At 61.8% G+C, this 27,353-nt stretch overlaps 1 protein-coding gene across 1 annotated transcript; it reads left to right on the forward strand.

Annotated features, from left to right (window-relative positions):
• The first annotated feature begins 410 nt into the window (after window positions 1-410).
• GPC1 (glypican 1) lies at window positions 411-26,965 on the forward strand. The gene is made up of 9 exons (XM_079782672.1): window positions 411-1,117; window positions 20,485-20,643; window positions 21,625-22,016; window positions 22,767-22,932; window positions 23,488-23,618; window positions 23,706-23,825; window positions 23,918-24,051; window positions 24,417-24,592; window positions 24,930-26,965. The coding sequence occupies exons 1-9, from the start codon at window positions 952-954 to the stop codon at window positions 25,163-25,165; spliced, it is 1,680 nt and encodes a 559-aa protein (XP_079638798.1). The 5' UTR covers window positions 411-951; the 3' UTR covers window positions 25,166-26,965.
• Window positions 26,966-27,353: the final 388 nt, after the last annotated feature.

Below are 27,353 nucleotides of genomic sequence, written 5' to 3' on the forward strand. Positions count from 1 at the left end.
AGGCTGAAAACCTCCAACAAGTAAGTGGCTCGGCTCGTGCCTCCTACAGAGCAAGGAGAGGGTTGGGGTGGAGTCTTTTGGCTAGTTTTCCCGCGCAGAGCCCCCCCACCCCCCGCCCCCATCTCCGAAAACACGCCAGGTGTGACTGGAGCGAGGGTGGTAAAGGGGTGCAGATGGGGAGGGAGGCTGCGGACCGAGGTGTGGGCGGCGGGTAGAGGGGACCGGGGCGCTGCGGGAGCGGACAGGGGGCGCGCTGCCAGAGTGCAGGACAGCAGGACAGGAGCTGGGGACTGGGAGGATTGGAGGGATGCTGAATTCGGCTGGGGGCGGGGAGGCCCCTGATAGGCGCGTGGAAGGCGTGATGTCACGTCCGGCGGGGGAAGCCCTGCCTCAGCGCCCCCGCCCCGCCCGCCCCGCCCCCACAGGTGGTGCTGCTGCCCGGGGTGCTGGACTCTGGGCGTGGGGGGCCGCTCTCGGGGGAACCACGGACACGGCCCGCGCGCTCCCCCGCTGCCCCCGCCTCCCTCACGCAGGGGACAGATCCACCGGAGCCACTGGGCCCCCAGGTCCTCGGGGAAGGGAGGAGCGCCGGGTGGCCCTGGTTGCACCCCGCGCCCCGCCCCAGGGCTCCCCCTCCCACCCTGCGCGCCCCTCCCTTGCACTCCCCTCCCCTCCTCTCTCCCTGGCCGCCGAGGGGCCGGGCCGGGCCGGGGGAGGCGCCGAGCCGGGACTGCGCGCTCGCCCGCTGCGCTCTGGGCGGCCCGACCCAGCAGCCGGTTTTCGAGCCCCGCGCGCCCCGCGCCGCCTCCGGCTTTTGTTGTCTCCGCCGCCGTCTGCGACTGCGAGCCGCGTGTCGGGACCTTGGCTCTGCCCTTCGCGGGCTGGGGCTGCGCGGGCCCCACCGGATCCGAGAGAGGCGCGGCAGGCGACTGGGGTCGCCGCGGCCCCACCATGGAGCTCCGGGCCGGAGGCTGGTGGTTGCTGTGTGCGGCCGCCGCGCTGGCCTCCTGCGCCCGCGGGGACCCTGCCAGCAAGAGCCGAAGCTGCAGCGAAGTCCGCCAGATCTACGGTGCCAAGGGCTTCAGCTTGAGTGATGTGCCCCAGGCGGAGATCTCGGGTGAGTGAGGGCTGCGGGCCCCGGACCCCGGCGCGTCCGGGTTTCCTTGGCTTACCCACGTCGGCCCTGCGCGGCCACTCGCCCTGGGTGCCCGAATCCCGCCGCCTGTGTCCGGCCGCCGAGTTCCGAGTAGCCCCCTGCGCCTCCCCTCGCCCGCATCCCCTCGGGCCCTCGCCTCCGAGCCCCTGCTGCCTTCCCTCCGTCCGGACCCCAACGCTCCACTCGGTCTCCACCCGCACCAAACAGGCTCACCAGCTCCTTCCCGTGGAGTTGTCCTCGCAGGGCTATGACCGGGCGCCCCCGGCACGGTGCCCCCCTGCACGGCCAGGGCTCCAGCGGAGCGTCTTCGGCCACAGGCTCGGCCCAGCGCACCGGCGGGGCTGGAGTGGGCTGTAGGGGCGCAGTTGACGGTGGCCTGGGGCTAGGAACTCCCACTCAACTGTGCGGGCCTCTCTGGGAGGCGCCTCCGGGTGGGCTGGGGATTCCCGCGGGGTCCCCAGCAAAGGCTGCCTAAGGGCGGTAGGGGTGGGGGTGCGAGCCCTGCCTTGGTGAGCAGGAATGCTGCCTGCCAGGGATCCTTTCCCTGAAACTTGTGCCCACCTGGCATGCCTGCCTGCCTAGCACTCTGAACCATTTCCCAAGGATTCCAGCTTCAGGTGGTCAGCATTTTGGATCTCGCCCAGGGGCCATGCCATTTCTTTGTAAGAACATGGACCCTCCCAGGTGGCCTCAGCCCGGCAGCTGCCGGACAGCCCTGCCCATCCCCTCCCTGCTGGATTCTGAGGAGCTTTGCAGAGGCAATGCCTGTGAGGGTGGGAGATGGAGTAGTGTACTAAGGACCTCCCAGACTCCAGACTTCATTCTCAAATCAAACTGCCCTGGGCCGGTGTGCCTCACAGACTGGGGTGGGCGAGGCAGGTAAGGGCCATACTCAAACAGTGAGATGGGAGGGAGACATGAACCAGCCACGTCCACAGGAATGCTGAACGAGAGGAGTGCATCAGTATGAGGGTTGGGTCCATGGCCCTGCCTTACCTGAGGGTTGGGGGGTTAGCCAGGCTCTGGAGCCCGGGCTCCCAGGAGGGGTGGGCACACAGAAGGCGGCCTTGAGAGATCCCCCCACCCCCCGCCAAGAGGGGCCTTCCTGTGCCGACAGGCCTGTCCTTGTCAGGGGCTGCCTCCCTCCCCCTGCCAGGAGCCAGCAGACCCTCTGCACAGTTTGGTTCATGCTCCACCCCCCCCCCTCCTCCCACACACACAGAGGAACTTTTGCCTGGTTGTTCCTGGCCTTCCTGATGGACCCCTCCCCAGACACCAGGGTCTCTGCACCCACCCAGCCCCAAATCTTGGACAGAAGCCTTCTCCACTGCCCTCCTCCACATGTCCACTCCCACTTGGCCATTGTGTCCTTGGGGGCCATCCTAAACTTGTTCGCATCCACAGGCCTCCATCCTAGTTAGGCCGAGAGACAGAGTGGCAAGGTTTGGGAGGCTGCCAAGGGCTAGGAGAAAACTCGGAAACTGGAGAGGCCGAGGTGGGGTGGAGGGCTGGGTATTGTCCCACCGTGGGCTGGAAGATGCAGTGAGTAGGACGAGAATGAGCAAAGTGCATTGCTGTGAGTGTGATGGGTGGAGGCGGGGCGCTGTCCATCCAGCCGGGGGAGTGTGGTGACCCAGCAGCTGTCCAAGCATTGCCCAGACCAAGGCTTCAGGCACCACCCTCCTCTGGGTCTGGAATGCCAGCGACCATGACCTCCCTGCCACTGCCCCATGGCTCCTCCATCAGGAGAGCTGCTTTGCCAGGTCCCCTTCCCCAAATCGCGCACCACCCCCCTCCCGCAAGAGTTCTACAACTCCAGAGTGCCCTCTGGGAGCCCCCAGGAAAGTGCCAGCGCCACGTGGGACGAAAGAAACAGTGACCTCCCAAGGCAGCGGCCACCAGTCCTCTCCCCTCCTGCTCCTTGTGACTCAGCCGGGCCTCCGTGGACCGGGTGCCCTCTGGTGGCCCCTCGGCAGCACGCTGTTCTTGGGGAGCTCTGCTATATACATAGGTCCCCTCTCCTACAGGACAACAGCCAGACTTCTCTAGCCTGGCGACCCACTCAGCTGGCCCAGGTCACGCGGGATGGAGACTCGGTGCTCCCCGTGGTTGGAGGGGAGGAAGGGCAGCCTTGGGTCTGGGGTGGCCTCTCAGCCTCTGCCCAAGGGAGCAGAAATGGTGGTGGGCTCTAAGAGGAGATTGTGTGGGTTTGGGGACTGCTGGTCCCAGTGGTGGTGAAGGTGGCTGTCAGCCCATTTTACAGGGGAGGACGCAGGCCTGAGGGACACACAGCCCTGGCGGCCCTCCCTCCGGCCGGAGGGCTGCACCGAAGCCAGGGCTGTGAGCAGGGCCAGGCTGGATCCCTCTGCGGTGCTGCATCACGAATGCACACTGGCAGGTTTTGCCTCTGGTCCCCAGATGTTTCCTGAGCACCTGCCTGGCCTCCCGATGCTTGGCACAATTTGTTGTGTGTCTCTGACCCTTCACTGGGGTCCTGGGGTTAGGGAGCATGGGTCTGCATACTCCCCTGTTGTAGCCACAGAACCTGGTCCATCTCCTGGTGTCAAGGAGGGTCTAGGTCAACATTCACTGGGGACTCATGCCTGTCCTGCTGTGTGCCAGGCTCTGCGGAGTGGGGGCATGGGACTCTCAGTGCCACATGAGACCTGACCACTGCTCCTTTGCCCCAGGGTTGGGACTGCCTGCCAATAAGGGTGAGCATCAGCAGACCCCTTAGCAGAAACCTTTGCTTCTCTGTGTCCACTCTGACCACGTGACTGGGTGGGGGCACAGATTCTGTGGAGGGGTACTCAGAAGCCCTGGGCATTCCCTACACTTCCTAGAACCCACCCTGAGTCTGTCCCTCAGCCATGATCACTGGAGCTCTTGCAGGCCACCTGGGACACAGCCTATCCCCAAACCAGAGGGTCTGTGTCCCCCATCCTGTTCAGAAGGCAGAAGCCCACTGTGTGCCTGGCGTGGATCCTCAAGGTGGTCTGTGCCTCTGGCTCTGCCTCACTCTCTCTCTCCGCCATTCAAGGAGCTGAGGTTTCATCATTCCCAGCATGGGGGCGGGGCTTGGAGGGGTAGAGGGGTGGGGGAGAGCAGGGGAACCAGGATCTGACAGGGCCACCTGCGTGATGCAATGGTCTGGGCCCCTTGCTGAAGCCTCTGTGCTGGACACATCGCTTGCTCCTCCGAGAGGTGGGGTGTCCCCTGGGCCTGGATTCAGATGCAGGCCCTGCCACATTGTCCTCCCACCCGCTCAGCTCTCTGTGCCTATTTCTGTACTTGTGACAATGGTAATAGTCTCAACGATCCCTGAAGGGCGTGGGAGGGGGAACATGCTGCCTGAGCACTATGTGGGCACCCCAGGCCGCATCCTCCCCCTTGTTCCTCCCTGGAGTCTGGAGAGGTCACCCAGACCCCCAGGTGAGAATGTGTCTGTTGCCCTTGAGACAAGCCCTCACTGTGAGCCAGATTCGAGGAATCGCGTCTAGTTAGTGCACCAGGTGAGGGTCTTAGTGCATCACCTGTTTTACAGACGAGGAAACTGAGGCCCAAAGGAGCCACATTACTCCCTTCCCAGCCCACGTGGAGCTCTGCGGTCCAGAGCCAGTCTGCTGACCTAAGGCCTGTGGCATCAATGGCTGCCCAGCCCCAGCCCCGAGGCCTGAAATGGGGGCTTGCAGCCAGACCGCTCTCTTGTTGGCTCTGGTTTTTAGATTGTGTCAGAATAGTCTAAACTCTCCCCTAGGACTCCTCCTAGCACCAGCCCTGCCCAGCCTCCCTGTCCTAGACCTGCCCCCATCCATCCTGACACATAGCTGGGCCTTGCTGTCCTATGCCTCCCCCCACTGCCCCAGGGTGCCCGTACAGTGAAGGCTGGCTCTTCGGTGGCCCTGGGGCCTGCTGCTCCAGTCCTACTAAGCAGCGCTGCTTCTGAGCACCAGGGATCTGAGTGAGGGAACCCCAGGTGTACAGAAAGGGTGTCCTGGCTGTGTGCTCTTGGCCGCCTGAGGAGAAGCCCCCATGTGTCCCCAGCACCATGCTGGGCCAAGTCCCCAGGGAATCATGGGACAAACTTCCTGTGCAGGAGCAGGCAAGCCTAGGAGACGGTGGTCATTTTGTTGGTACACTGGCTGCACTAATTAGAAACAGTGCCAGCCTGTGGTGGGCAGGCCTGCAGGCTAAGGAGGCCTCCTGGAGAGTGGCTGGGGACACGTGGGCTGGGCTTCAGAGCCAGGAGGAGAGCGCAGTGGGTGTGTGGGCGTACTCACGCCTTTGCTTGAGCTCCCATGCACATGGGCACCAGGTTGGCCTGACTGGCCCTGGATGGAGAGACAGGCAGGGAGAGGGGCTTGCCGAGACCACCTGGCACCAGTGTCTGCCCTGCCCAGTCCTAGACCTGCCTGGGTAGTGACAAGTTGGACATCTCTACTGGAAGCCAGATCCTCCTCCCCCAGGCCCGACCTGGTTCAGGGGGATTTCACACCAAGACTCGAGACCCGTGTCAGGGCCTGGAAGGCGTCAGGCGGGCTGCCTGCTCCCAGCCCCTGCCCATGTAATGCCTCTGTGCCTGGCACCAGGTGCCAGCCCTGATCGTGTCTAACTGCCAACAGCCCTGTGGGGTCAGGTCACTGCCCACAGGCTCAGGAGGGTGAGGGTGCCAGCCCAGGGCCACCCACTCCGGCTCCCAGCTCCTCATCCATATGCCAGCTGGCAGACTTTCTTGCCTGTGTGTGTTTAGGAACAGGCCTGAGCAGGTGCCCTGAGCTGCCTGATGTCTCTTGGAGGTGGGGGCGGTGCCGTGGGGGGATGCTGAAGTCTTTCACCCTCTTTTCTCCAGGCCCCTCCCCCTTCCCAGGTGGGAGCACATGGCAGCCAAGGGTGAGATGCAGGCTGGCCTGTTTTCCCACACAGTGGACGGTAGGCTCCCGGGCCAGGGCCCAGGCCTCCAGCCCCGTCAGGCAGTGGGATGCAGGGGAACTCTGGGTGTGAGGGGCTCACACCTAGTCTCTCCAGGCAGGAATTCTGGAATCCTAGGTGGGTCAAGGAGCTTCCAGGAGTCCAGGCAAACCTTCCCCTTCCCCTTGTCTGCCTATGGCCCCAGCATCATCTCCGGCTGGCTCCTGGCTGGCCCACCTTCCACACATGCACCCCCTTCCGCCAACTGGGTCCTCCTCATGCCTCCTCCATTGGGGCTTGGCCCTGTTTCCCAGCTTCCCCAGGCACCCCCAACACATGCACCCTGCGGGCTCTACTTTCTGGGGTGCTCCCCAAGTCTGGGGAGTAGGTATGCTGAGGGCCTCCCTGTGCCAGGCCTGGGCCGGGTGCCAGGGGTCGGGAGTGTGGCAGCTTCCCCAGGCTGCCAGAATAGACACCACAGACGAGGCGGCTTACACAACACAAGTGTGTTATCTCACAACTCATAGGCCGGGAGTCCAAGATCAAGGTGCGGGGCCTCCCCAGCTTCCTGAGGCTGCCGTTGTCTTGGTGTTCCTTCCTTGGCTTCACCTTCACATGGTGTTCACCTTGTGTCTGCCTCCAGGTCTCTCTTTGTGAAAATAAGGACACCAATCCTACCAAAGGGGCCCACCCAACTCCTGTGTGACCTGACCTTAACCAGTTCCATCTGCAAGGACCCCATATTCAAGGGAGGTCACCTTCTGAGGTCCTGGGGCCCATGCCTCTAATGGGGGAGGCACTTACTGTGGTTGGTGGGTGGAGATTGTGGCCACTGAGAACTTAATGATGGTGGCTCCGGAAGACAGCGCCATGCCTCCCGAGTCTGCCAGGGGCTCAGTCCTGGTGTCAGACAGCATGGTGGTCAGAGCATCCCCTGGCCCACCCGAAGGCTCCTGGGCACTGCTTTGTGCTGCTGCTTAGTCCTTGGCCAGCGCCCTGCCCCTGTGGCTCTCAGCTTCTCCATTCCTGTCAAAGTGTGTGGGGGTGAGGTGGCACTCACTTTGATGCTCAGAGCCTGGTAACTGTTGGCCCAACCCACACTTCCTGTGGCCTGTCCGGGAACCAGGGTGGGCAATGAAGGGCCAGCCTTAGGACCCTCGTGGGGAGCAGGTGGCCCCTGGCTGGAAGTGGTGCTGGTGGCTGGAATCCTAGGTGGGTCTAGGATTGTGCCTTGAACAGGCTCAGGGTCCCCACTTGCAAGCAGAAGGGCCTCTAAGCAGGGGACACAGTGTGCAGGACAGGTGTTGAGCCCCAGGTGGACTTCGGGCAGGCAGGGGGTTGAGGGGCCCGGAGGCGAGGCGTGATGTGGAGAGGGAGAGAGGAGGGAGGCACCCGGCGGCATGGGGAAGCTTGCTGCTCATTTGTGCTAAATGCTCCCTGGGTTCTGGAGGCTTGGCTGGGTGACAGGGCAGCCCCGGGGGGCTCCATCAATCTTATTCCCTCACCACCCGCCCTGACCTAAGCCCCCAAGAGGCCTGGGGCCCTGCCCAACACCCCTGCTGTGTCTCAGAAGACACAGGACCAACAGAGGAGGGAACCAGGCTTTTTGCAAACTGGCCTGAGGACCCAGGTGGAGGCCAGGAGGCAGACAGAAGACCAGCAAGCAGTGCTGTGGGGCCGGTGCTAGGTGAAGACCACCCAGCTATATCTTGAGGCAGGCCTCCATCAGCAGGGATCTGGGTGCAGACGAGGCCCAGGGCCCAGCCAGTGGACAGGGCAGCCACAGCAGGGTCTGGGACCGGTAACGGGAGGTCCTTCAGGAGCCCCAGATCTGGTTCCCTTCATCCCCTCCCCTCTTTACCATCTGCCAGGGGTACCCTAGAGCTGGCCAAGACCTCGGTCCCAGACCCTGCCTCCTTCAGCCAAGCCCTGACCTCCTATGGCCCATTGCCTGTAGGTTCTTCCAAGACTCCCAGAGTGAGCAGGATTGGGTGTCAATAGGGCACACTGAGTACCATCTGGTCTAACCACTTAGTGTGCAGGTGGAGAAACTGAGTCCCAGAGGGGGTCCCCAAGGCTCAGAGCACTATCCATCAAGTAAGTGGCTTCTCCCTCATTACCTCACTGCCCCAAGCCAGGCCCTGCCACCTGTTTGCTGAGTGAGTCACTCTTGCCCTGGCCCAGGTTTACCCCAAGTGTCTGGTGTGGGCACCAGGTGATGGTGCCAGCACTGGGAGGGAGGAGTGGGTGAGGGCAAGGCCATGCATGCCTGCCTTGTTTCGAGACTGGGGGGCATCCACATGATCTGTCCTGAAGGTGTTGGATGTGTTGTCCTGAGTGCAGAGGGAGGGCTGGCCAGGTTGGGAGGTACAGGACCCTCATTTATCCATCCACCCATCCATTCATTCATCCATCCACCCACTATGTGCTCACCTCTGTGGGACACACAGATGAGAAGCCATGGTCCCTCCCTCCTGGAAGATGAGAGTCTAGTGAGAAACTCAGTTGGGGCTGCCAAGCCCTCCCAAACCCAGCAGTCCAGGGCCCAGCAGGCACTTTTTCTTCCACACCTGGCTGGACAGCCATGGATTGGGCTGCAGACCGGCATGTCTCCCTCCGAGGTGGGCAGCAAGGCCCTGGCAGGTACACCTGGAGGTGACTGTGGCCCCGAGTCTACCTTGGGGCCACATGTTTTGGGCTCACCATCAATCAATACCTAAATCTGTGGAGGTGTGTGGCCTGTGCACACCTTCAGACAACATCCCCAACACTGAGGACCTCTGTCTGGGCCTGGGGTGGCCATCCAGGTCCATCCTGTGTCTAAACATATCCTCAATGCCTAGGGCCACCTGAAGCCATCCGGGCCCTATGGTGAGCCATATGTGCTGTCCGAGTACATCCTCAAGCCTTTGGGGTCCTGGGTGCACATCCCCGGCTCTGGGGGCTGGGGAAATACACCCCACCCTCCTGTGACCACCACCAGGCTCTGGGGAGAAAGATGATGCCACCCGCTGCCAGCGTTGGCTCAGGCGCTCACTGGTGTTTCCAGTTGTCATGGAGTGTAGGACACACTGGACCAACAGAGGTATTTTAAAGGGACAAGACTCTTAAATAATTCAGCCACACATCCCTGATCCCTTTCCTCGGCCTGGTGGGGGCTACCCACAGGACATTCCAGGTGTCTTGACATCTTCCCTTGGAGTGACCTAACACCCAAATGGAAATATTATATCTCCATTTTTTTCTGACATCTAACTGAAAGCTACCTTTCCTGTCACTATTAGCAAGGCACAGCGGCATTTCGGTGTCTGGGACTTGGTCACCAATAGGAACCGCTGAGACTTCCCTGTCCCTTCACCTTTGTAACAGATGGCTCAAAATACCACTTACGCTTGCCACAGCTCTGAGATTCTAATCAGCATGAGACCTGTTGCAGGAAAGCTCTGTGGCCCCAGGTCACATTTATAATGCTACTCTGGTAACTCCCACACTGCTCCTGGCTTCCTTCGAGACCCTCTGCATCATGTTGCACTTTGTTACAGTATTCCGAGAAGGGGTCTGCAGGCGTGGGCCCAGGGATAGCTGGTGAAGCCCCAGTGTCTGCACCCAAGGAGCCTGGGACCAGGACAGGAGTAGGAAGGGTCTCCAGGCATTTGGGGCCAAGTGGAAGCCTGGCCAATGACCCGCAGGTAGAGTGATGGGGGCGAGGAGGCTCTGAATCACTCAGTAGGTGTTCCTAGAGCTCCTACTGTGTGCTGGGTGCTGTTCTTTGTGCTGAAATGCAGCCACAAACAATGCACAGGGATTAGACAAGAATCAGAAATCGCACAAGCTGTGGCTTTGCTGACCATAGTGACCAGTGACCACACGTGACATTTGTTATTTAGAAGAGAAATAATGTGTGAATTAAGACAAGTGCGTGGGGTTTGCAATCACACTCTGTCCCCTTCACCGCCGGGCTGTAGAGCTAAGACCCCTCCCCACCAGGGAAGGGGGCTGGGCCCCAAGCATGGCTTAGCTGCTCTTGCTGTGAGCTGTGGCCTTCTTGCCCTGTCCTTGGCAAGCACTTGGCATGCACAGAAAAGTAGGGAAGGCCCTAGCCGGTTTGCTCAGTGGCTAGAGCATCAGCCCATGGACTGAAGGGTCATGAGTTCAATTCCAATCAAGGGCACATACCTTGGTTTCAGGCTCAACCCCCACCCCACCCCCACCGGCCCGGTCGGAGTGCATGCAGGAGGCAATCAATTGGTGTAGTATCTCTCTCACACTGATATTTCTCTCTCTCTCTCTCTCTCTCTCTCTCTCTCTCTCTCTCTCTCTCTCTCTCTCCCCTTCCTTTCCACTCTCTCTAAAAAAAACAATCAATGGAAAAAATCTCCTCGGGTGAGGATTAACCAAAATAAAATGTAGGGAAGGCTGGAGGGCTGCTCTGAGGAGGTAGCATCAGAGCCACAGGAAGGAGGGAGGAGCTCTGAGGGAGGCCACCTGCTGGGCTACCTGGCAGGCCATGCCCCTGGCCCAGGGCCAGGAATTCTCACTGGCAGTCATCTTAGAAAAGAGGTGGATCCCCAGAGGAAGCCCAAATCTGCCCTGCTGGACCCTGCCAGCCTGTGGAGTTAAGGCGCTCCCACGACACTCGCTGGCTGTGTGACCTTGAGCTGATTGCTGAACTGCTCTGTGCCTCGATGTCCTTTTCTGTGAATTGGGGTAGGTAGCAGTGCCTGCCTCGTGGAGTGGGCTGCTCCTCACCCTGCCAGCTCAGAACTCATGCTACCCAGAGCGTCATGTCGGGAGCAGCTGTTGGAGAGAAAGCCCGCTTTCTCTTCCAGAGGCCGCTGTGGGGAAGGGTGCCTGCTGGTGGGGAGGGGCCAGCCTGCACCTGGCCGAGCTGAGGAGCCATACTGTGGGTGTGAGGACTTGAGGGAGGTCCAGGCTGGAGGGGAAGGACTGCCCTTGGGCACCCACTGCTGCTTCCAGGGTGTGGCCATCCATGGTGTCTCTATTCCTGCTTGGCTGGCCCTGGCCCTGGGAAGTTGGGAATTTTGGGAAGGATTGGCTAAGGCCCCTCCTGGAGGGGCGGCCCACAGTGAGGGAGTACTCCCCTCAGCACAGGGCCCTGCCACCAGTCAGGAGGGGCTCTCGGGCGGCCTTGGAGAATGGCAGCTGGGTTTTAGACGGGAGCCTTGGACAAAGGCCCCAGAATATGTTGCAGGGCCTGTGGAGAGGTGAGAGGGGGACAGGAGATAGTGTCAGGGGGACCCCACATGTGGTCAGCCTGTGGTCGAGCCTGGGGATCTGGCAGCCTGATTCAGAGGAGCCATATGGGCCTGGTCATTGTCCCTCTGGCTTCTCTCTGGGTATGGGGCTGGCTCCATCCCTTCTGCTATCTGCTGTAGGTCTGACTGCCCAGGGCTGTTTATATGGGGTCCCAGTGCCACTCTGCCTGCTGGGAGTGGCTGGGCAGGGCAGGGGCCAAGACATGGTACCTAGGGCAGCAGATCCCTGAGTCCTTAGAGACCTGGCCCAGTCAGATGGTGCTCCAGCTTGACCATCCCAAGGAGATGAGCTAGAGAAGTCAGGGAATAAGATGGTCTTCATTTTCCTACCTGCCCCCAGGGCTCACAACAGCTCCCACCTCCAGGGAGCCGGGCAAGCAGGGTGACTCCACGGGATGGGTGCACATGTGTGTGTGCCCACAAGTGACGATGGGGGCCTGTGTGACTTCAGTCAGGGTTCTCCCCATACTCTACCACAGGCTGTCAGATTTAGCAGATAAGACTCCAGGATACAGTTAAATTGGAATTTCCAGACAAACTGAATAATTCTGTGGTATATGTCCTGAAATTAATTTCAAATAAACAACAAATAAATTTTTAGCATAAGTATGCTCTCATATTTAGTATAAGTATATCCCAAATATTTGGAGTGAGGTTGTTTGCTTTTTGGGTGGTAAAATATACATAAAATCTACCCTCTTAACCATTTCTAGTTACACAGTTGAGTGGCATTAAGCATATTCACATTGTGCAGCCATCACCTCCATCATCCCAGAATTTTCTCATCTACCCCAAAGGACACTGTCCCCATTAAACAGCCACTCTCCTCTCTTCCCCCAGCCCCTGGCGCCCCCCCTCACACAAGTGGAATTCACAGTGTGTCATTCCTTTCCATGGGCACGGTGTTTCGGAGGTTTGTTGGGCTGTAGCGTGTGTCAGTGCTTCAGTTCTTGTTGAATAATTCCCGTTGTGTGGACAAGTCGCATTTTTTTTTTATCACGCATCCATCAGTGGACACCCATTTCCACATTTGGGTTCTTGTGAATAATGCTATTATGAACAGGGCTGTACAAGGTTCTGTTAAAGTCCCAGCTTTCCATTCTTTTGGGCCAATTCCTTTTACACTAAAAGATAATGCATCATTTTTCTGAAATTCCCATCTAACCGTGTCCTGTCCTGTACCTGTAGTCTCCCCCACCCCCCGCCCGCCTCCAGTCTTGCCTGCAGGGCTGGGCTCCCTGCTGGGCACCCACACACCTAGAGCTGGGTGCGTGCAGGAGATGGCCTGCTGCCTGGGTGGCCATGCTGAGTCAGTGGCAGGAGCCCTCCTGCCAGAGCCCGCCTCTCCAGGAGGCATCTGCAGCTTGCTCAGCGGAGGTGTCTGCCCGCCAGCTCAGGAATTCCCCTGGGACTGGAATCCAAGGGAAAGGTGGGAGGCCAGGATTGTTCAGCTGTGCCGGGCCCTGTCCCTTTCTCCTCCAAGCTGAGTGACAGCCCATGCCACTGTAGCTGCCTTGGTTGGCTCTGTTATGCTAGAAGAGGAAAGAGGAGTCACTGTGAAGATGAAATGATTCAGAAACCTGGAGATGGCTGAGACCCTCACATAGCACATAGGGAGCCCTCCACCTCAGTGGGGAGGACCTCGGCCAGGCCTCTGTGACAGGAAGACACCCCTCGTGGGGCGGGAACTTACCCTGTAGGTTCCCTCACAACCTCACTGCTGGTTGTCATGCTACCTCTGGGGAGGGGTCACAGGTCAGGGGGTGCCAGTTTCTGGGGAGAAGTCTAAGACTGCGTTTCTGGGGCAATGAAGGTTTTGTGTTGTTTCCTTAAATGCCAGCACTGGGCAAAGGTTCTGTTTATTTACAAGTTTATTTATGCTGCACCAGCTCTGGCCTGGGTGCCGGGCAGAGTCCAGAGAAGGGAAGGGGAGACTCCACAGCAGGCAGAGCAGTGCCGCCTCCTGTCAGGACTCAGGGAGGGCTTCAAGGGAGGGCAGGTGCTTTGTGCCAGAGGTTCCTGGGAAGGCTTCCTGGAGGAGAGGAGAGTGACTGGGCCTTGAAAGAGGGCGGGGAAGGGGGTAGGGCGTGTGAAATGTGTTAGCCCAAGCAGCAAGTGGGGGTGACTGCACAGGTGCTGGCATGCCTGCCTGGAAGCCTGCCCTGGGGGCTCCCTTGGTGGCACCGGCGGCTCTTCTCTGTGTTCTGGCCCAGCCGAGAGTCTGCACCAGCTCTGCCTGCTTGGCATTCTCAGGGTGCATGGATGGGCCTGCACTGCGTCTTTGTGGGGAACGTAGATGAGAGGATCCGAGCTGCAGCATCCCCCTCTGCTAGTAAAAGGATGTCCCTTTGGACAAGGCAGAGGGGCAGCACCAGTCCATCCCAGGGCCTCCTCAGCTGCCCCCAGGCCCTAGCAGTGGGGGTAGGGGAAGCTAGATGGGAGAGCTGTGAGGGGTGGGCATGTAGACCTGTTCCAGACAGGTGCCCCCCACAGCACAGCTTGGGCAGGGCTGAGCTTGGCCTGAGGGTGAGGTGTCTAGGGAGCATCTCAGGCCCAGGACCCTCTCCAAGACCTGGGGTCACAGGTGCCACAGTTACAAACCCAGAGTCCCCTTGGTCCCTAACTTATCCTGAGGCCACAGCATTACTAGTGAACCCTGCAGCAGCTGTGGAGAGGCAAGTGGAGGGGGCCCCACCTCTCAGCCAGAGCTGTGACCAGGCCCACATTTCATGGGGCCCACCACCTCACCTGGTAGCCCCTAAGGAGGAGCCAGGCAGCACAGAGAGCACCTGTGAGCTACCTGGCGAAACCCTTCTTCCAGGGTCTTAGGCATTGTGTCCTTCCTTGGCGAGGGCACTTTGCTCGAGAGCGGCCTGTCCAGCAAGTCTCTCCATGTCCCCATGTGCAGGCCGGCTGAGGGGGTACACACACTGGGCCGCTGCACTGAGGGGAGGGTGGCTCAGCGGGTGAGCAGGAGGTTTTCTCCAGTGGGGCTGGCAGGCACAGTGAAGGCAAGGGCAGGGCTGGGGCTACAGGGAGTGGAGGGTATTGATGGGAGCCATCATGAGGTCCAGGGAGGGGCCCAGGTGTGGGAGGGTGACTTAGGAGGTGGGGGCTGAGCCAGGGAAGACTGTGGCCAAGTGGGGTTTAGTATTTCCTAGGGGAAGCAGATCCAGGACCTCGGGATGGAGGCCCAGGTCGTGGAAGTGAGAGACTGGTGGGCTGGAGGGGCTGCCCAAGAATGCCAGATGACTGGTGATGGCCTTTGAGTCCCCAGACAGCAGAGGGGATCTGGTCCTTGTCAACGGGAGAGGGGACTCCCAGGTGGTCAGGTGCCACTCTCCATCCAGGAGGGAAACTTGACATCACCCACCCCTCAGCCTCATCAGCATCCCTGAATGGACCCTGGGTCCTTTGAGCACGGGACACCCTGTGCCAGGGAGGAGGGGCCTATCCTCCAGCCAGATGGGAAGCAGCACCCAGGAGGGGCTCGGCTGCTTGCCCCAGTGGGCACCTGGTAGTCACAGGGCTGAGGGAAGCGAGGGGTTGTGGGCTGCTGCCAGCCAGGCGGCAGGAGGGGGCGCGGGGCAGCCTGGGTGGCGCGAACGCAGCGGGCGGGGCTGTGGGAGGAGGCGCGTCCCCGCGGGGAGCCGCCCTCGCCGTGCGCGCCAGTGCGGCTGCGGTGCTGCCCTGGCGGTGGTCGCAGAGTCCCGATCCCTCGTCTTCCCGCCCTGGCCTGCTCCGGCTTCTCTCCTCCAAGCACTCCAAGCCCGGTCCTGCTCCTCCGCCTTTCCCGCCGGACCTCTAGACCCCCATCTACCCGCACCCGGAGTCGCGCGCGTTTCCCGGGAGCATCGCCGCCGCCGCCTTTGGAGCCGCGAGCCGCAGCCACCACCGCCGCCGCCGCTTGGAAGGGTTTTAGGGCCAAGGCTTGGGTGGCGTCCACGGAGCTGGGATCCAAGCTGGGGGACCCCGCCCGGGCCCCAGCCTACCATCCACCACATAGCCATTTCCATCTCCGCGTTCCAGTGCATCCCCTTCCCCAGACGCGCCACCACCGCCGTCACTCCCTCCTCGCCATCCTCATCTCCAGCACTCTGGTCCCCATCACCACCTCCTCAGCCCCACCCGCAGCCCATGCTCCCACACCCTCACCCTGCCATAGCCCGTCTTGGCCCTCCTCTGCATCCCCATCCTTTCTCCACCCTTGTTCCCATCATGAGCCCCCTCGCCCCTCTCCACACTCCTTGGATCTCTCCATCCTCACTGCACCCCATCACCAACCATTCTCTCCATCAGTAACCCACCTTTACCCCATCCCCATAGCCCTCTGCGCCAGTATCCCCGCAGTGTCCCGCCACCTCTCTCACCCCCTTCCTCTGCGCCCCGGCAGCCTGCCGCAGCCCCCTTACTGCATCAAGCCCCCCTTCCTCCTCTGTCAAACCCATCCCTCTTCCCTTCTAGTGCTGCAGCCCCTGCAAGCCCCCTTTCCAGCCACCCCCTCCCCATGCCTGCCGCACCCACTGCGGCAAGCCCCTTCCCTGCCAATCGCTTCGCTCTCCTCCCCTCCCCCTGCCTACCGCAGCCCCTACGGCGTCCCCCCTCCCCTCCCTGCCGCAGCCTCGCTTGCCCTCCGCCTTGCGCCACCGCGCCCACTGCACCAGCACCCCCTTCTCCCTGCGCCAAGAGCACAGCCGCATCTCTAGACCCCCTCGCGTTCTCTCTGGCTCCGAGGCGTGCGGTCCTCCGTACCCAGCCTGCGGCCAGCAACCGGCACCAGGGCGCCTGGAACCCCCGCGGCGCTGGCGACCAGGGCCGCCCGGCCTTTGTTTGTTAGGCTGCCCGCAACGCAGCCCGGGCCGGTCTCGCGCTCGTCGCCCTCCGGCAGCAGGAGCCCCCGGTGGGCTTGGGGGGCGGACCCCTCCTACCCAGCGTAGATGCGTCTGCCGGTCCCACTGTGTGATGGAGGCTCCGCATCGGTGGCAGAGGGGCTTCTTGGTGACGCTGTCATTTGGCTGAAATGGTGGAGGGGCTTTGTTTTGGGCGGTGGATGAGGGGCAGGGGAGGGTGCTGGGAACTGAGGGGGAGGGGCTATTGCCGCTGTTGATGTGTTAGTAAGGGAGAGGGTGGAAATGTCCTCTCCCAGGTGGGTCTGAGGCCACCCTCATGGAGGGGCTGTCAGTGGCATGGGGGCTGGCCAGGGCCAAAGGTGAGGTGGGGGCGGGGGCAGAGATAAGAAAAGGTCTGGAGCTGGGCAGTGGGCAGTGGGCAGTGGTCAGGGAACCTCCCTCCAGTGCCCCGGCCCAGCAGGCTGGTGGACATGCCAGGAGGATCCGCTGGTCCTGGAGCTGGGTGGGGTCCAGGAGCAGGAGTGGGCATGGGGCAGTTGTCCAGAGAAGGGCCTTTGCTTCGGGAAGCTTTCTGCACCCCTGGCTGAAGTCAGCCATCCAAGGCTGCTGTAGGGCCCAGAACCGAGTAGAGGGGAGGTGGGGAAGGAGCCCTGCCTGCTTTTCCATACCAGGGACGCCCCGAATTAGAGACTCGGTGGCTGGGTCAGTGGGTGCAGAGCATCTGGGATGTGGCTTTAAAGGTGGTTGAGCAGAAGTCTGCACACCCGAGTGAGCCATGGAAGCTTCTGGAGAGATGGGCTTGGCGTGGCACCATCATCCCCCTCGGGGATGGGGACACTTTTTGGAGGCTGTCAGTGCCCTAAGACAGGAGGGCTGGGAGCTGTGTCAGCAGGTGGCAGGAGGGTGTGATGCTTACAGACTGACGGGGGTTAATAAGGAGAAGCCAAAGACTGGGGTGGCCCCAGGAGGTCTGAACCCCAGCCAGAGAAGCCAGTGCAGGTACTTTAACTGAGGAGCAGGATGGGCGGTCTGGGAGTTGGGGGCCTGAAACAACAGCCCTCTCCTCTCCCCCCGAAAAAAACCTGGGATCGGGGGAGGAGGAAGTATCCCAGAGACTGAGGGAAGGGAGAGTTCTGGAAGGATGTAGCCAGCTGTCAAGAACCCAGCAAAGGGACCTGGCAGAAAGGGAGGCTCGCTGGCCAGCTCAGGGAGCAGCCTCTGCCCCGGGAGGGGTCAGGGGGGAGGGAAAGGCCAAGTTGGGGGGACTAGGGTGGCGGAGAGAGGTCGACTTGGAAGCTTCAGAGTGGATTGCGGGGAGAGCAGGACCAGACCCCTGCCCTGGTCCTCACCCTTCTCCAGGTATTGAGCTGAGAGAAGATGTAGGTGTTTGGGAGTAGAAAGATTTGGAATGGCAAGTGGAGAATCCCTCAATCTGCTTTGCACACCTCCAAGGTCAGGGAGCTCATCCCTTCTGGCAGACCACCCTCCAGCGCTACTTGGCTCTGACCAGGAGGGGCAGGCTTGCATTGCAAGGGGGTGCCCTGCAGAGCCCACCTCTGCCAACCTGATGTCCAGGGCCAACGGATGACCTACACTCAGGCCGAGAGGGGCCAGGGCTGGACATAGGGGAAGAGCAAAGCCTCGCACCTTGACTGCCAGCCGCTGAGTCTGCCCTGAGCGGGCTGGGAGGACCGCCTCGGCCCAGCCTGCCTGGGGGCCTCAGGCCGGTGCCCGAGCTCTGGCTCCGTGTCTTCACTCCCGTGTGTGTCCGAGGAGGGAGGGAGGGACGGGGGCTGTGCTGGGGCTACCGGAACAGCGCAGGTCACTGGCGGCTGGGCGAGGTGGCCAGGCGAGGCCGTGGGGCCAGCTCATGGCTGTGAGCGGCGGGTGGGCTAACAGTGCCAAGGAACCCTCAGAGCCTTCCCTGAGGGAGTTCCCCACCTCTGGTGTTTTGTACTCACTTCTTGTGGACTCAGCCTCTCTCTCTGCTGTCTACATAAATGTCAGGTTTCAGGACAGGGTGGGTGACCACCAGGGGACCAGGAGGATTCCGGAGGGAGGTCAGCCAGCCCAGGATGCTGCTGCCCCTCTGGCTCACAAGTGCATATGCCCTTGCAGCCCACCCGTCGGAAGAGCTATATCCAAAGAGCCTGCTGCTCCAGGACCCAGCCAGCCTGGCCTGAGTACCCATCATAGCTGAGCCCAGGCTGGCAACTCTCCCCCAGGGAATGCCCCCAACTCACCTCCACCCCCAGCACCACCAGGAGACTGATGGTTCCGAGCAGCAGGTGCCAAAGGGTGCTCTCCTGGTCCCTGTTATTGGGGAGGCTGGCAGGGTGGGGGTCCTCTGGTCAGCATGGGGAAGGGGGTTCGGGTTCCTCCTGATTGGCTGCACACAGCCCCATTCCACCACCACGTTCTACCCTCTGGGAGACAGCTCGGTATCTGCCCTGCTCTGCCGGCTGGGACTCCTGGGGAGAGGGCCCTGGGCTCTGTATCCTGCCCCTGCTGGCCAGGGTCCTGGTCCACACATTAGTCAGCGACAGCAGCTGAGAGGGAAGGGCGGTAGCTGAGAATGTGCTCACGTCCCAGCCCTCCCTGCCTGGAGGTGCCTGTCCCCCCATGGAAGGAGGACAGGGATGGGGCACCTCCTCTCTGCCAGGCCCTGGGGAGCCAGGCTGCATGTCTTGTTCCAGCTGGCTCCCAGGAGACCTGAACGGCCTCACTCACCCCGGGGGACGGGTTCCAGACTCCTGACTTTGCACCCCCACAGGCCTGGGGCTCTCCAAGGTGTGGGCACACAAGTGATCTTGATGCTGCATCTGTTTGTCAGCACTGACCCAAGGTGGGGCCACAGCCCCTCATATGGGCCTGCTGGGATCACTTCCAGGCTATCCCCTCCCCCTGCCCAGGCTTCTGTCCAGCTCATGCCCTGGGCCAGGTGCTGACTTCAGGTCACCGGGGACTCCCCACCTCAGGACAGCTTCAGGACCCTGGAAGCCCTGCCACCACCCCAGAGCTGTGCACAGGGGGACCCCCGGCCCCTGCTCCACCCAGCCTATGCCCAGGTCAGATCCTGCCTGCATTCCACTCCAGCCCAGCCCAGGCCGGCACCAGTCCTGTGGGGAGTGAGTGGGCTGGGAAGGGGGCTGTGAGTAGGGAGTGGGGGCCAGTGGGGTTTCAGGGTGTCCCAGTAGGTGTGGGGACCTGCAGCCTGAGCCACCTGGTCCCGAAACCTAATTTCTGTCAGTCTCGGTTTCCTGGTCTATGAAATGGGATCCCAGCACCCACCTCAAAACCATAGTTGTTATAAAACCGGGACTAGCACATTTTTAAAGGTACAGTGTTCCCTCTCCCTCGAGTGACCCTCCCTGTCAGGCTGTGCTGACTCAGCCTGTCCTTGACCGGCCAGGGAACCTGGACAGGACATTGCTGTGAACCTTCGGCATGAGGGGTGGTGGGCCGCTGAGGGTGCAGGAAAGGGGACAGACACTGGAAGGGTACCAGTCCTGCTGACGGGGACGGCTCACATCAGGCCCTCCAGCAGACTTGCTCCCCAGCCCTGTCCTGTCCTGGGTAGTCTGCACCCTTTGGAGCCAGTGCCTCTCGCCAGCCCAGAACTGTCCGTCACCAGGCACCCCATAGTAGGTCGGGTCCGCCCAGGCCTGCTATTCAGTGGGACCTTGAACCCCAGGTGGTGTTGGGGGAGGAGGCTGAGGCTGCTCTGCCTGCCCCTCAGGGATCCCTTTTTCACTCCCCATCCTCAGCCTGGGCCCGGGAAGGCGAGGGACACTATAGGCAGGTTGAAAGCCTCCTCTAGTGAGCTTTGAGTCTGGCAGCCCAGCCCCAGCCCCACACACAGGACCTCATGGCCACTCCTTGCTGGGGTACAGAGGTGACTTGAGCTGCTCCCGGCCCCTGGATGGCCCTCCCTCCTCAGTGCATGGTGGCAGCAGGGGGGGCATGACGCCCAACATCGTGTCCTGGGCTCACTCTTCTGCACCCCTGCTTTGTGCCCACACCCACCAGGTTCTCCCAGGAGGGCCTGTAGGCGAAGGCCTGCAGAGGAAGGGCTGGGTTTTGCACAGGCCACTCAGGCCCCACCCTGCCTTCAGCCAGGCACCAGCACCTGAGCTGTGCCCACTCTGGGGCCTGCCGTCCACACCCACTGCCCAGGAGACCCCACCAGCCTGAGGCCAGTTCTGGTCCCATGGCTGCCTCAGCCTGGGTCCATGCCCCCCAGCTCCCCCCCTCCCCTCTGTCTCACACAGTACCCCTCTCCCCCTCCCTACAGGTGAGCACCTGCGGATCTGCTCCCAGGGCTACACCTGCTGCACCAGCGAGATGGAGGAGAACCTGGCCAACCGCAGCCGTGCTGAGCTGGAGACTGCGCTCCAGGACAGCAGCCGCACCCTGCAGGCCACACTGGCAGCTCAGCTGCGCAGCTTCGACGGTGAGTGGGCCCCAGGGCTCAGGGACCGCAGGACACCGAACCAGTGTCCTGGAGGAGCCGGGGGGTATCACTTGGTGAGGTGGAGTCAGAGGGTGGTTGGGGTAGCGCTTTGGGGCTGGGTCTTGGATTTGGGGGTCCCAGTAGCAGAAGGCTACCTGCATGCAGGGACCCATGAGCCCTAGAGTCTGAGGCCTCTGCACCCACCCGTGGTGAACACAGCCCAGCTCGCATGCATGTTCGGGGGTGTGGAGCCATTCTTCCCATCAGGCCCTCCGAGGGGAGTTCCTCTGCCCTCGAGGTGGCTCCTTTCACAGGCGGTGCTCTCCTGAGACCAGCCTTGTGCTTGCCACCAGGTGGCCTGGAGCCAGGGAGCTCAGTGTGAGGGTTAAGATTGGGCCTGGGCAGCGGGGGTTGGGCCAGAGTGCTGGGCCTGCCCTGGGGTGGTGGCAGAAAGAGTTTGGCGGTTTGTCATTCATTCCGAGTCCCTCACAGGCAGAGAACCGAGGGCAGGATGACATGATGATGCCTAAGTGGGAGCACTAGGGGGAGGGGGGGTCACCAGGAAGTGGCCTCTGAACTGAGATCTCTGTGGAAGGAGAAGACACTGGGCAGTGCTGGAGGGATGGGGCAGTGAGCCTGAGCAGAGAGAACTAGGGGCCCGAGTGGCTTTCATCCGAGGCCCGTGGATCTCAGCTCCTGGACTCCTGTCCACAACAGCTGGCCTCACAGACTCCAGGGAGCCAAGGACCCCGAGGTCATCTCCACGTGCCTGCTGGTCCTGGCCAGCTTTAATTGGCCTCAGCTCCTTAGAGCTCACCTGTTCCTGTTGGGTCGGCCACACTATCCTTGCCTCGGACGATGAGCCTCGGAGAAAGCCTTCCCCCACCACCTGGGAGGGTTGGGTGGGACGTGAACGAAACACCCAGCACTCCTGGGTCTGTCCTGTGTGTGGGGACCTCACGGCCACCTCCCCATGCCCAGATCACTTCCAGCATCTGCTGAACGACTCGGAGCGGGCGCTGCAGGACACCTTCCCCAGCACCTTCGGGGAGCTGTACACACAGAACGCCAAGGCCTTTCGGGACCTATACACGGAGCTGCGTCTCTACTACCGCGGGGCCAACCTGCACCTGGAGGATGCGCTGGCTGAGTTCTGGGCCCGCCTGCTTGAGCGCCTCTTCAGGCAACTGCACCCTCAACTGCTGCTGCCTGACGACTACCTGGACTGCCTGGGCAAGCAGGCCGAGCCCCTGCGGCCCTTTGGGGATGCCCCTCGCGAGCTGCGCCTGAGGGCCACCCGCGCCTTCGTAGCCACACGCTCCTTCGTGCAGGGCCTGGGCGTGGCTGGCGATGTGGTCCGGAAGGTGGCCCAGGTGCGCCCAGCTGCCTAGGGCTCTCAGAAGCCCCTCGGGGACCTAAACCCTGCCCCACTGCTTCAAATCCCAGCCCCCTGGGCCCCTGGGCCTCTGGGCCACCTCCTGATCCTGGGTTGCTGCCCAGGGACCTTCCGACAGCACATTAGAAGATGTGAGCTCCACTCTGGGCAGCCCAACCACTGTCTAGTCCTTGACCAGGCTGGGTGTCAGGCAGGAAGGAAAGCAAGAAGGGTCTAGGGCTGATGCTGATCCAGCCGAAGAGGTCAGGAGACTAGAGCGACATGTGCCTGGAGGCCAGACTAGGCTGGGGCTCGAGGCCATGCAGACCAGCGGGTGCCTTGCCCCATTGGGCAGCCCATGTCAGACTCACCTGATAATAGGTGTGGGAGAGCATTCGTCTCAGACCACACAGCCCTGGGTGTGAGCCACCTCCCCCTCCAGCTGGGGTCCTTAGCAAGTCACCCCTCAGCCCTGACTCTGGTCCTCTCATCTGCATGGCACTTGTATTCCAGGAAGGCTTCCCTGGGAGGGTTAGTGACACAGTGTGCCAGGGAGTGATGATCGGGGTGAGTTCCCCCATGGCCAGCACCCTCTTGGGAAGACAGAGGACCCCCGAGAAGGGCCAGGCCAGGCCCCACTGTGGTTGGAGCAGAACTGAGGCCACCTACCATCCAGAGCCCCCACCCTGGGGCTTCTTGGGGGGCTGGGCACCCACCACAAGGTGCTGAGGCTGCTTTGGCTCTCCAGGTGCCCTTGGGCCCTGAGTGCTCGAGGGCCGTCATGAAGCTACTGTACTGCGCACCCTGCCTGGGGGTCCCCGGTGCCCGGCCCTGCCCCGACTACTGCCGCAACGTACTCAAGGGCTGCCTGGCCAACCAGGCCGACCTGGATGCCGAGTGGAGGAACCTTCTGGGTGAGCCCTCACTGCCACCACCTGCCAATGCGGCCAGGGCCCTGGGAGGCAGATGGTCCTCAGGATCAAGGGACAAGGATTCCTTCTGAATGTCTGGGTGGAGTGTGACACAGGCAGTTGCATGGGAGGGAGCCCTGTGGAGTCATAGTTCCTGCCCTTCCCCACTGGGCAAGTGCCCCAACATGCACATATGCCAGCATGTATTGACACAGTGGGCTAACATATGCATGCACTAACATGTATGTTGCTGATATGTGGGTCAGCTGGCATGCACATGTACTAACATGTAGTGGGACAATGGGTACATGCTGATATGTATATTTGCTAGCATGGTGTGGGTCAAGGGCACATGCCGACACACATGCACTGATATATACACATATGGAGCCAGCATGCATCCATGTCAACATGTGTGAGCTGACATGTACCTGAACTGACGTGTGGTAGGCCAGTGCGGTATGTGCATGTCAACATGTATGAGCTTGCACACATTGACATAAGGTGGGCCAGCATGCAGACATACAAACTGCCTGTGTGTGCCCACGCCTGTGCCAGACTCCATGGTGCTCATCACCGACAAGTTCTGGGGCCCGGCGGGCGCAGAGAACGTCATCGGCAGCGTGCATTTGTGGCTGGCGGAGGCCATCAACGCCCTCCAGGACAACAGAGACACACTCACAGCCAAGGTGCGGGCAGGAGGGTGTGGTTAGCATGGGAGGGGTGTCCCAAACACAGCCTCGTGCCCCTCCAGGACCCCTGTGGTCTCCCCCCAGGTCATCCAGGGCTGCGGGAACCCCAAGGTGAACCCTCACAGCCCAGGGTCTGAGGAGAAGCGGCCACGGGGCAAGCTGGCACTGCAGGAGAAGCCACCTGCGGGCGTGTTGGAGAAGCTGGTGAGCGGTCCCTCAGCTGGCCCGGCCCTAAGGGGTGGAGGGGGAGGGCAGGCTGGGCCAAGGCCCCCAGTGGCCTGACTGTTGCCCTGCAGGTCTCTGAAGCCAAAGCCCAGCTCCGCGACGCCCAGGACTTCTGGATCAGCCTCCCAGGGACACTGTGCAGTGAGAAGATGGCCATGAGTGCCTCCAGTGACGACCGCTGCTGGAACGGGATGGCCAAGGGCCGGTAGGTGCCACCTGGCTGACCACAGGTCGTCCCTCCCGTGAGTTCTCAGTGGGCCCATTGTCTGGCCTGAGGCACCAGGTGCTGTGTGGTGCACAGGGCCGTGCCTGACCTGGGGCACACAGCAGACACAGAAAGCTGGGACGAGGGCCAAATCCTTGTCCTAAGCCAACTCCTCGCCCCACACACCATGCAGTGTGTCCACACCCCACTGCTGTGGGGCCTTCATGGGCTCCTGTTGGCACCTGAAGGGCACTGGGAGGGGGTCTCAGACGTGCCATCACCTGGGCGGGAGGAGGGGAGTGCTTGGGTGGTGCCGCTTTGCAGGGACTCAGGCAGTCACCCAGGGCTGCCCTCCTGGCCCCCAGGTATCTCCCCGAGGTGATGGGTGACGGCCTGGCCAACCAGATCAACAACCCCGAGGTGGAGGTGGACATCACCAAGCCCGACATGACCATCCGCCAGCAGATCATGCAGCTGAAGATCATGACCAACCGGCTGCGCAGCGCCTACAATGGCGAGGACGCAGACTTCCAGGACGCCAGTGAGGGCCAGGCACCGGCTGGGGGTGGGGACTACGCCGGGGGCTGAGGGCCATGGGGGTGCCATGAAGCCCCACCCACTACAGAAGGGTGCAGGGGAGGGGCCCTTCCAGCCCCTGGGCCTCCAGTGGCTCTGAGGGCACTGCTGCTGCCCAGCCCCCGACCAGTCCCCAAGCACAGTTGAGACCTGGCCAGGATGTCCATCCAGCCTTGGCAAACCAAGGCAGTGCAAGTTGCCCTGGGCAGGATGCCACCTAGCATGGGAGGCCCACACGCAGGAACACTGCACCTGTGGTCCCAGGGCGAGGTTGGCCTGCCCGAGCCTCCTTTCCTCCCCAGGTGACGACGGCAGCAGCAGCTCAGGTAGTGGGGACGGCTGCCCCGAAGACATCTGCGGCCGGAGGGTCAACAAGAAGAGCTCCAGCTCACGGACAACCCTGACGCACGCCCTCCCCGGCCTGTCGGAGCGGGAGGGCCAGAAGACCTCAGCCACAGGCTGCCCCCAGCCCTGCATGGCCCTCCTGGTCCTCCTCCTCACCCTGCTTCTCTCAGCGGCCAGGCCCCGGTGGCGGTAACTGCTCCCAGCCCCAGGGACTGAGGCCAAGGACTGACTTTGCCAAAACACGAACAGACAATATTTAATTCCCCTCGTCCTAGAGGCCCAGGGCAGGACAGAGAGGGACAGCGAGGGACTGCTGTCTGTGACGCACTGGGGGCAGGGTGAGTGGCGCTGGCCCCGCAGGCCTGGCTTTGCCATCACCCTGGCTCCTAATTTTGTGTGAGGTCCTCAGGTCAGCCGGGAACAATGTCCCCAAAAGCCATGTATTTCAGGGACCTTCCATGGGCCCAGGATCTGAGCTTGCCCCTGTTCACGCAGGCCTGGGGGCCCTCCCTCCTGGGCCCCTGTCTGCCCACAAGCCTCTCCCCAGCTCCCTGCACCATCACCGACCAGTGCCAGGGCCTGTGGGGAGGCACCCTGAGCCTGTGCCTTCCTCTTCTGCCTCCTTCCATGACAACTAGGGGCTCCAGATATCAGAAAGTGGGACCCACCCCTCAGTGCCCCAAGAATCCCCGAGAGGACGTCAGGGCTCTGTCACCTGAGACCTTGAGGGCCTTTGAGATTATGCACGAACCCTTCATATGCAGCCAGGCCTCCACCCTGTGATGCCATAGGCCCCCCAGAACCCTGAGTCAGGTGAGAGCCTGTCTGGCGAGGTGCTGCCGGTCCCTGCAGACCTCCTTGCCGAAGACCAGCTTCGGGGGCCTCAGATGTGCCATGAGCAGCAGCCGGCACAGCCATGTATCCTGGGCTCTGCTCTCAGTTGTCTGTGGGTGGGTTGCTGCTCCTGGCCATCCAGGAAGAGCAAGCTGGGGCCCTCCGCCAAGGTGAGCCTCCCCTTCACACATGGGCTGGGTCCACGGCCTGCATAAGGACTTTAAGATGTGGGAGGAGCAACCTGGCCACTATCCTCCCTCCTGTCCCCACCCAGGGCCAGGGTTAGGGCCAGGGGCCAGCTCAGGGTAACATAGGCCAGGGCTGGAGGCAACCCATGGCCATCACCTGGCCACAGGGATGCTGAGTGGCAGGTGAAACTTCAGCTCAGGGCCAGTGAGCCCTGGCACTGCAGGGAGCCTGGGGGAGCTTTGACAGTTAAGGGCTTTTCCAGATGTGCAGACATGTACACATGCTTCTCATCCATGTTCACTGGGAGCTTTCTCAGCTCCTCCCAAATAGCTTTTGAAATATGACCTCCTGAGGGCCCAGGATCTGGGCATACCCTCTGTTCATACAGGCCTGGGGGCCCTCCTTCCTGGGTCCCAGCTGCTGCCAGCCCTGGGGAGGAGGCTGGCACCCTGCCAGAGAGGGGCTCAGGCAAGGAGAAGGTGGACCCAGAGGGCCCAGGGGATGCGGAGCCAGCATGGGCAGGGACAGCCATCCTGGCCAGTGCCAGGGTCCCGAGCAGGCTGCTTAGCACCGCTTTGCTTTCCCTTGAGGGGTTGGGGAAGCCACTGGCTGCTGGTCAGAGCCCTTGGCACCGTTCTCGGTGTGTTGGGTCCAGGCCTCCAGATGAGCTCCACCGGGTAGCCCAGTCCCACAGGCACGCTCACCCCATGCTAACCCTGAAGTGTTGGGGTGGGGACTGGGCCCAGGGCTTCCTTCCCTGTGGGCAAGGGCCAGCCGGACTTGAGGATTTGGGCGGTTACTGTGGTGTGCCAGGATGGTGCCCTTGTGCTGCATGGGATGGCCCAATGGGGCCTGTGCTGTCCTCACCTCACATGGGTCTCTGGAAGGGCTGGCCAGGCCCGCTGTGTCCTGCCGTGTGGTGTCAGCTGGTGACATATGTTCTTGTGTCCTTGTATGAATAAAAGGCTGGAGACCTTGTGTGGCTGCTGTGATCCCTCCCTGCACAGCCCAGCAGCAAGTGTGTCCCCACGGGGTGTGCACAGCATGGTGGGCCTCAGGGCCTGTTGGGAGGTGAAACGATTGCACCCCGCACTGTGGCCTGGAGGCTGCAGAGTGCAGGGTCTGAGTGTCCTCCTCCCACCCCAGGAGGACGTGGTGCCCCTCTGCCATCCACACCTCCCTGCTCTGGACACACACACCCTCGCACGTGCCCCGGGAAGTTCCAGTTCCTGCCAAGGATTCTCGGAGATGCCCAGGAAGCCGGAGCGGAGGGACCAGTGTTGTCCTGAGGCCAGGCCTGGTGGCATGTCCTGACGGTCCAAGCTGGCTCTAGGGTCCCGCCGTGCCCTGCATCTTCA

This window comes from Cnephaeus nilssonii, assembly GCF_951640355.1.
Source record: "Cnephaeus nilssonii genome assembly, chromosome: 10".
NCBI lineage: Eukaryota > Metazoa > Chordata > Mammalia > Chiroptera > Vespertilionidae > Cnephaeus > Cnephaeus nilssonii.

What these genes read in the sequence shown, in the direction of transcription:
- GPC1 (XM_079782672.1), top strand. Translation starts at nt 952, where the DNA reads ATGGAGCTCCGGGCCGGAGGCTGGTGGTTGCTGTGTGCGGCCGCCGCG. An exon ending in TGGTCCGGAAGGTGGCCCAG is followed by an intron (nt 22,017 to 22,766) that starts GTGCGCCCAGCT and finishes TTGGCTCTCCAG; the next exon opens with GTGCCCTTGGGCCCTGAGTG. An exon ending in CGAGTGGAGGAACCTTCTGG is followed by an intron (nt 22,933 to 23,487) that starts GTGAGCCCTCAC and finishes CGCCTGTGCCAG; the next exon opens with ACTCCATGGTGCTCATCACC.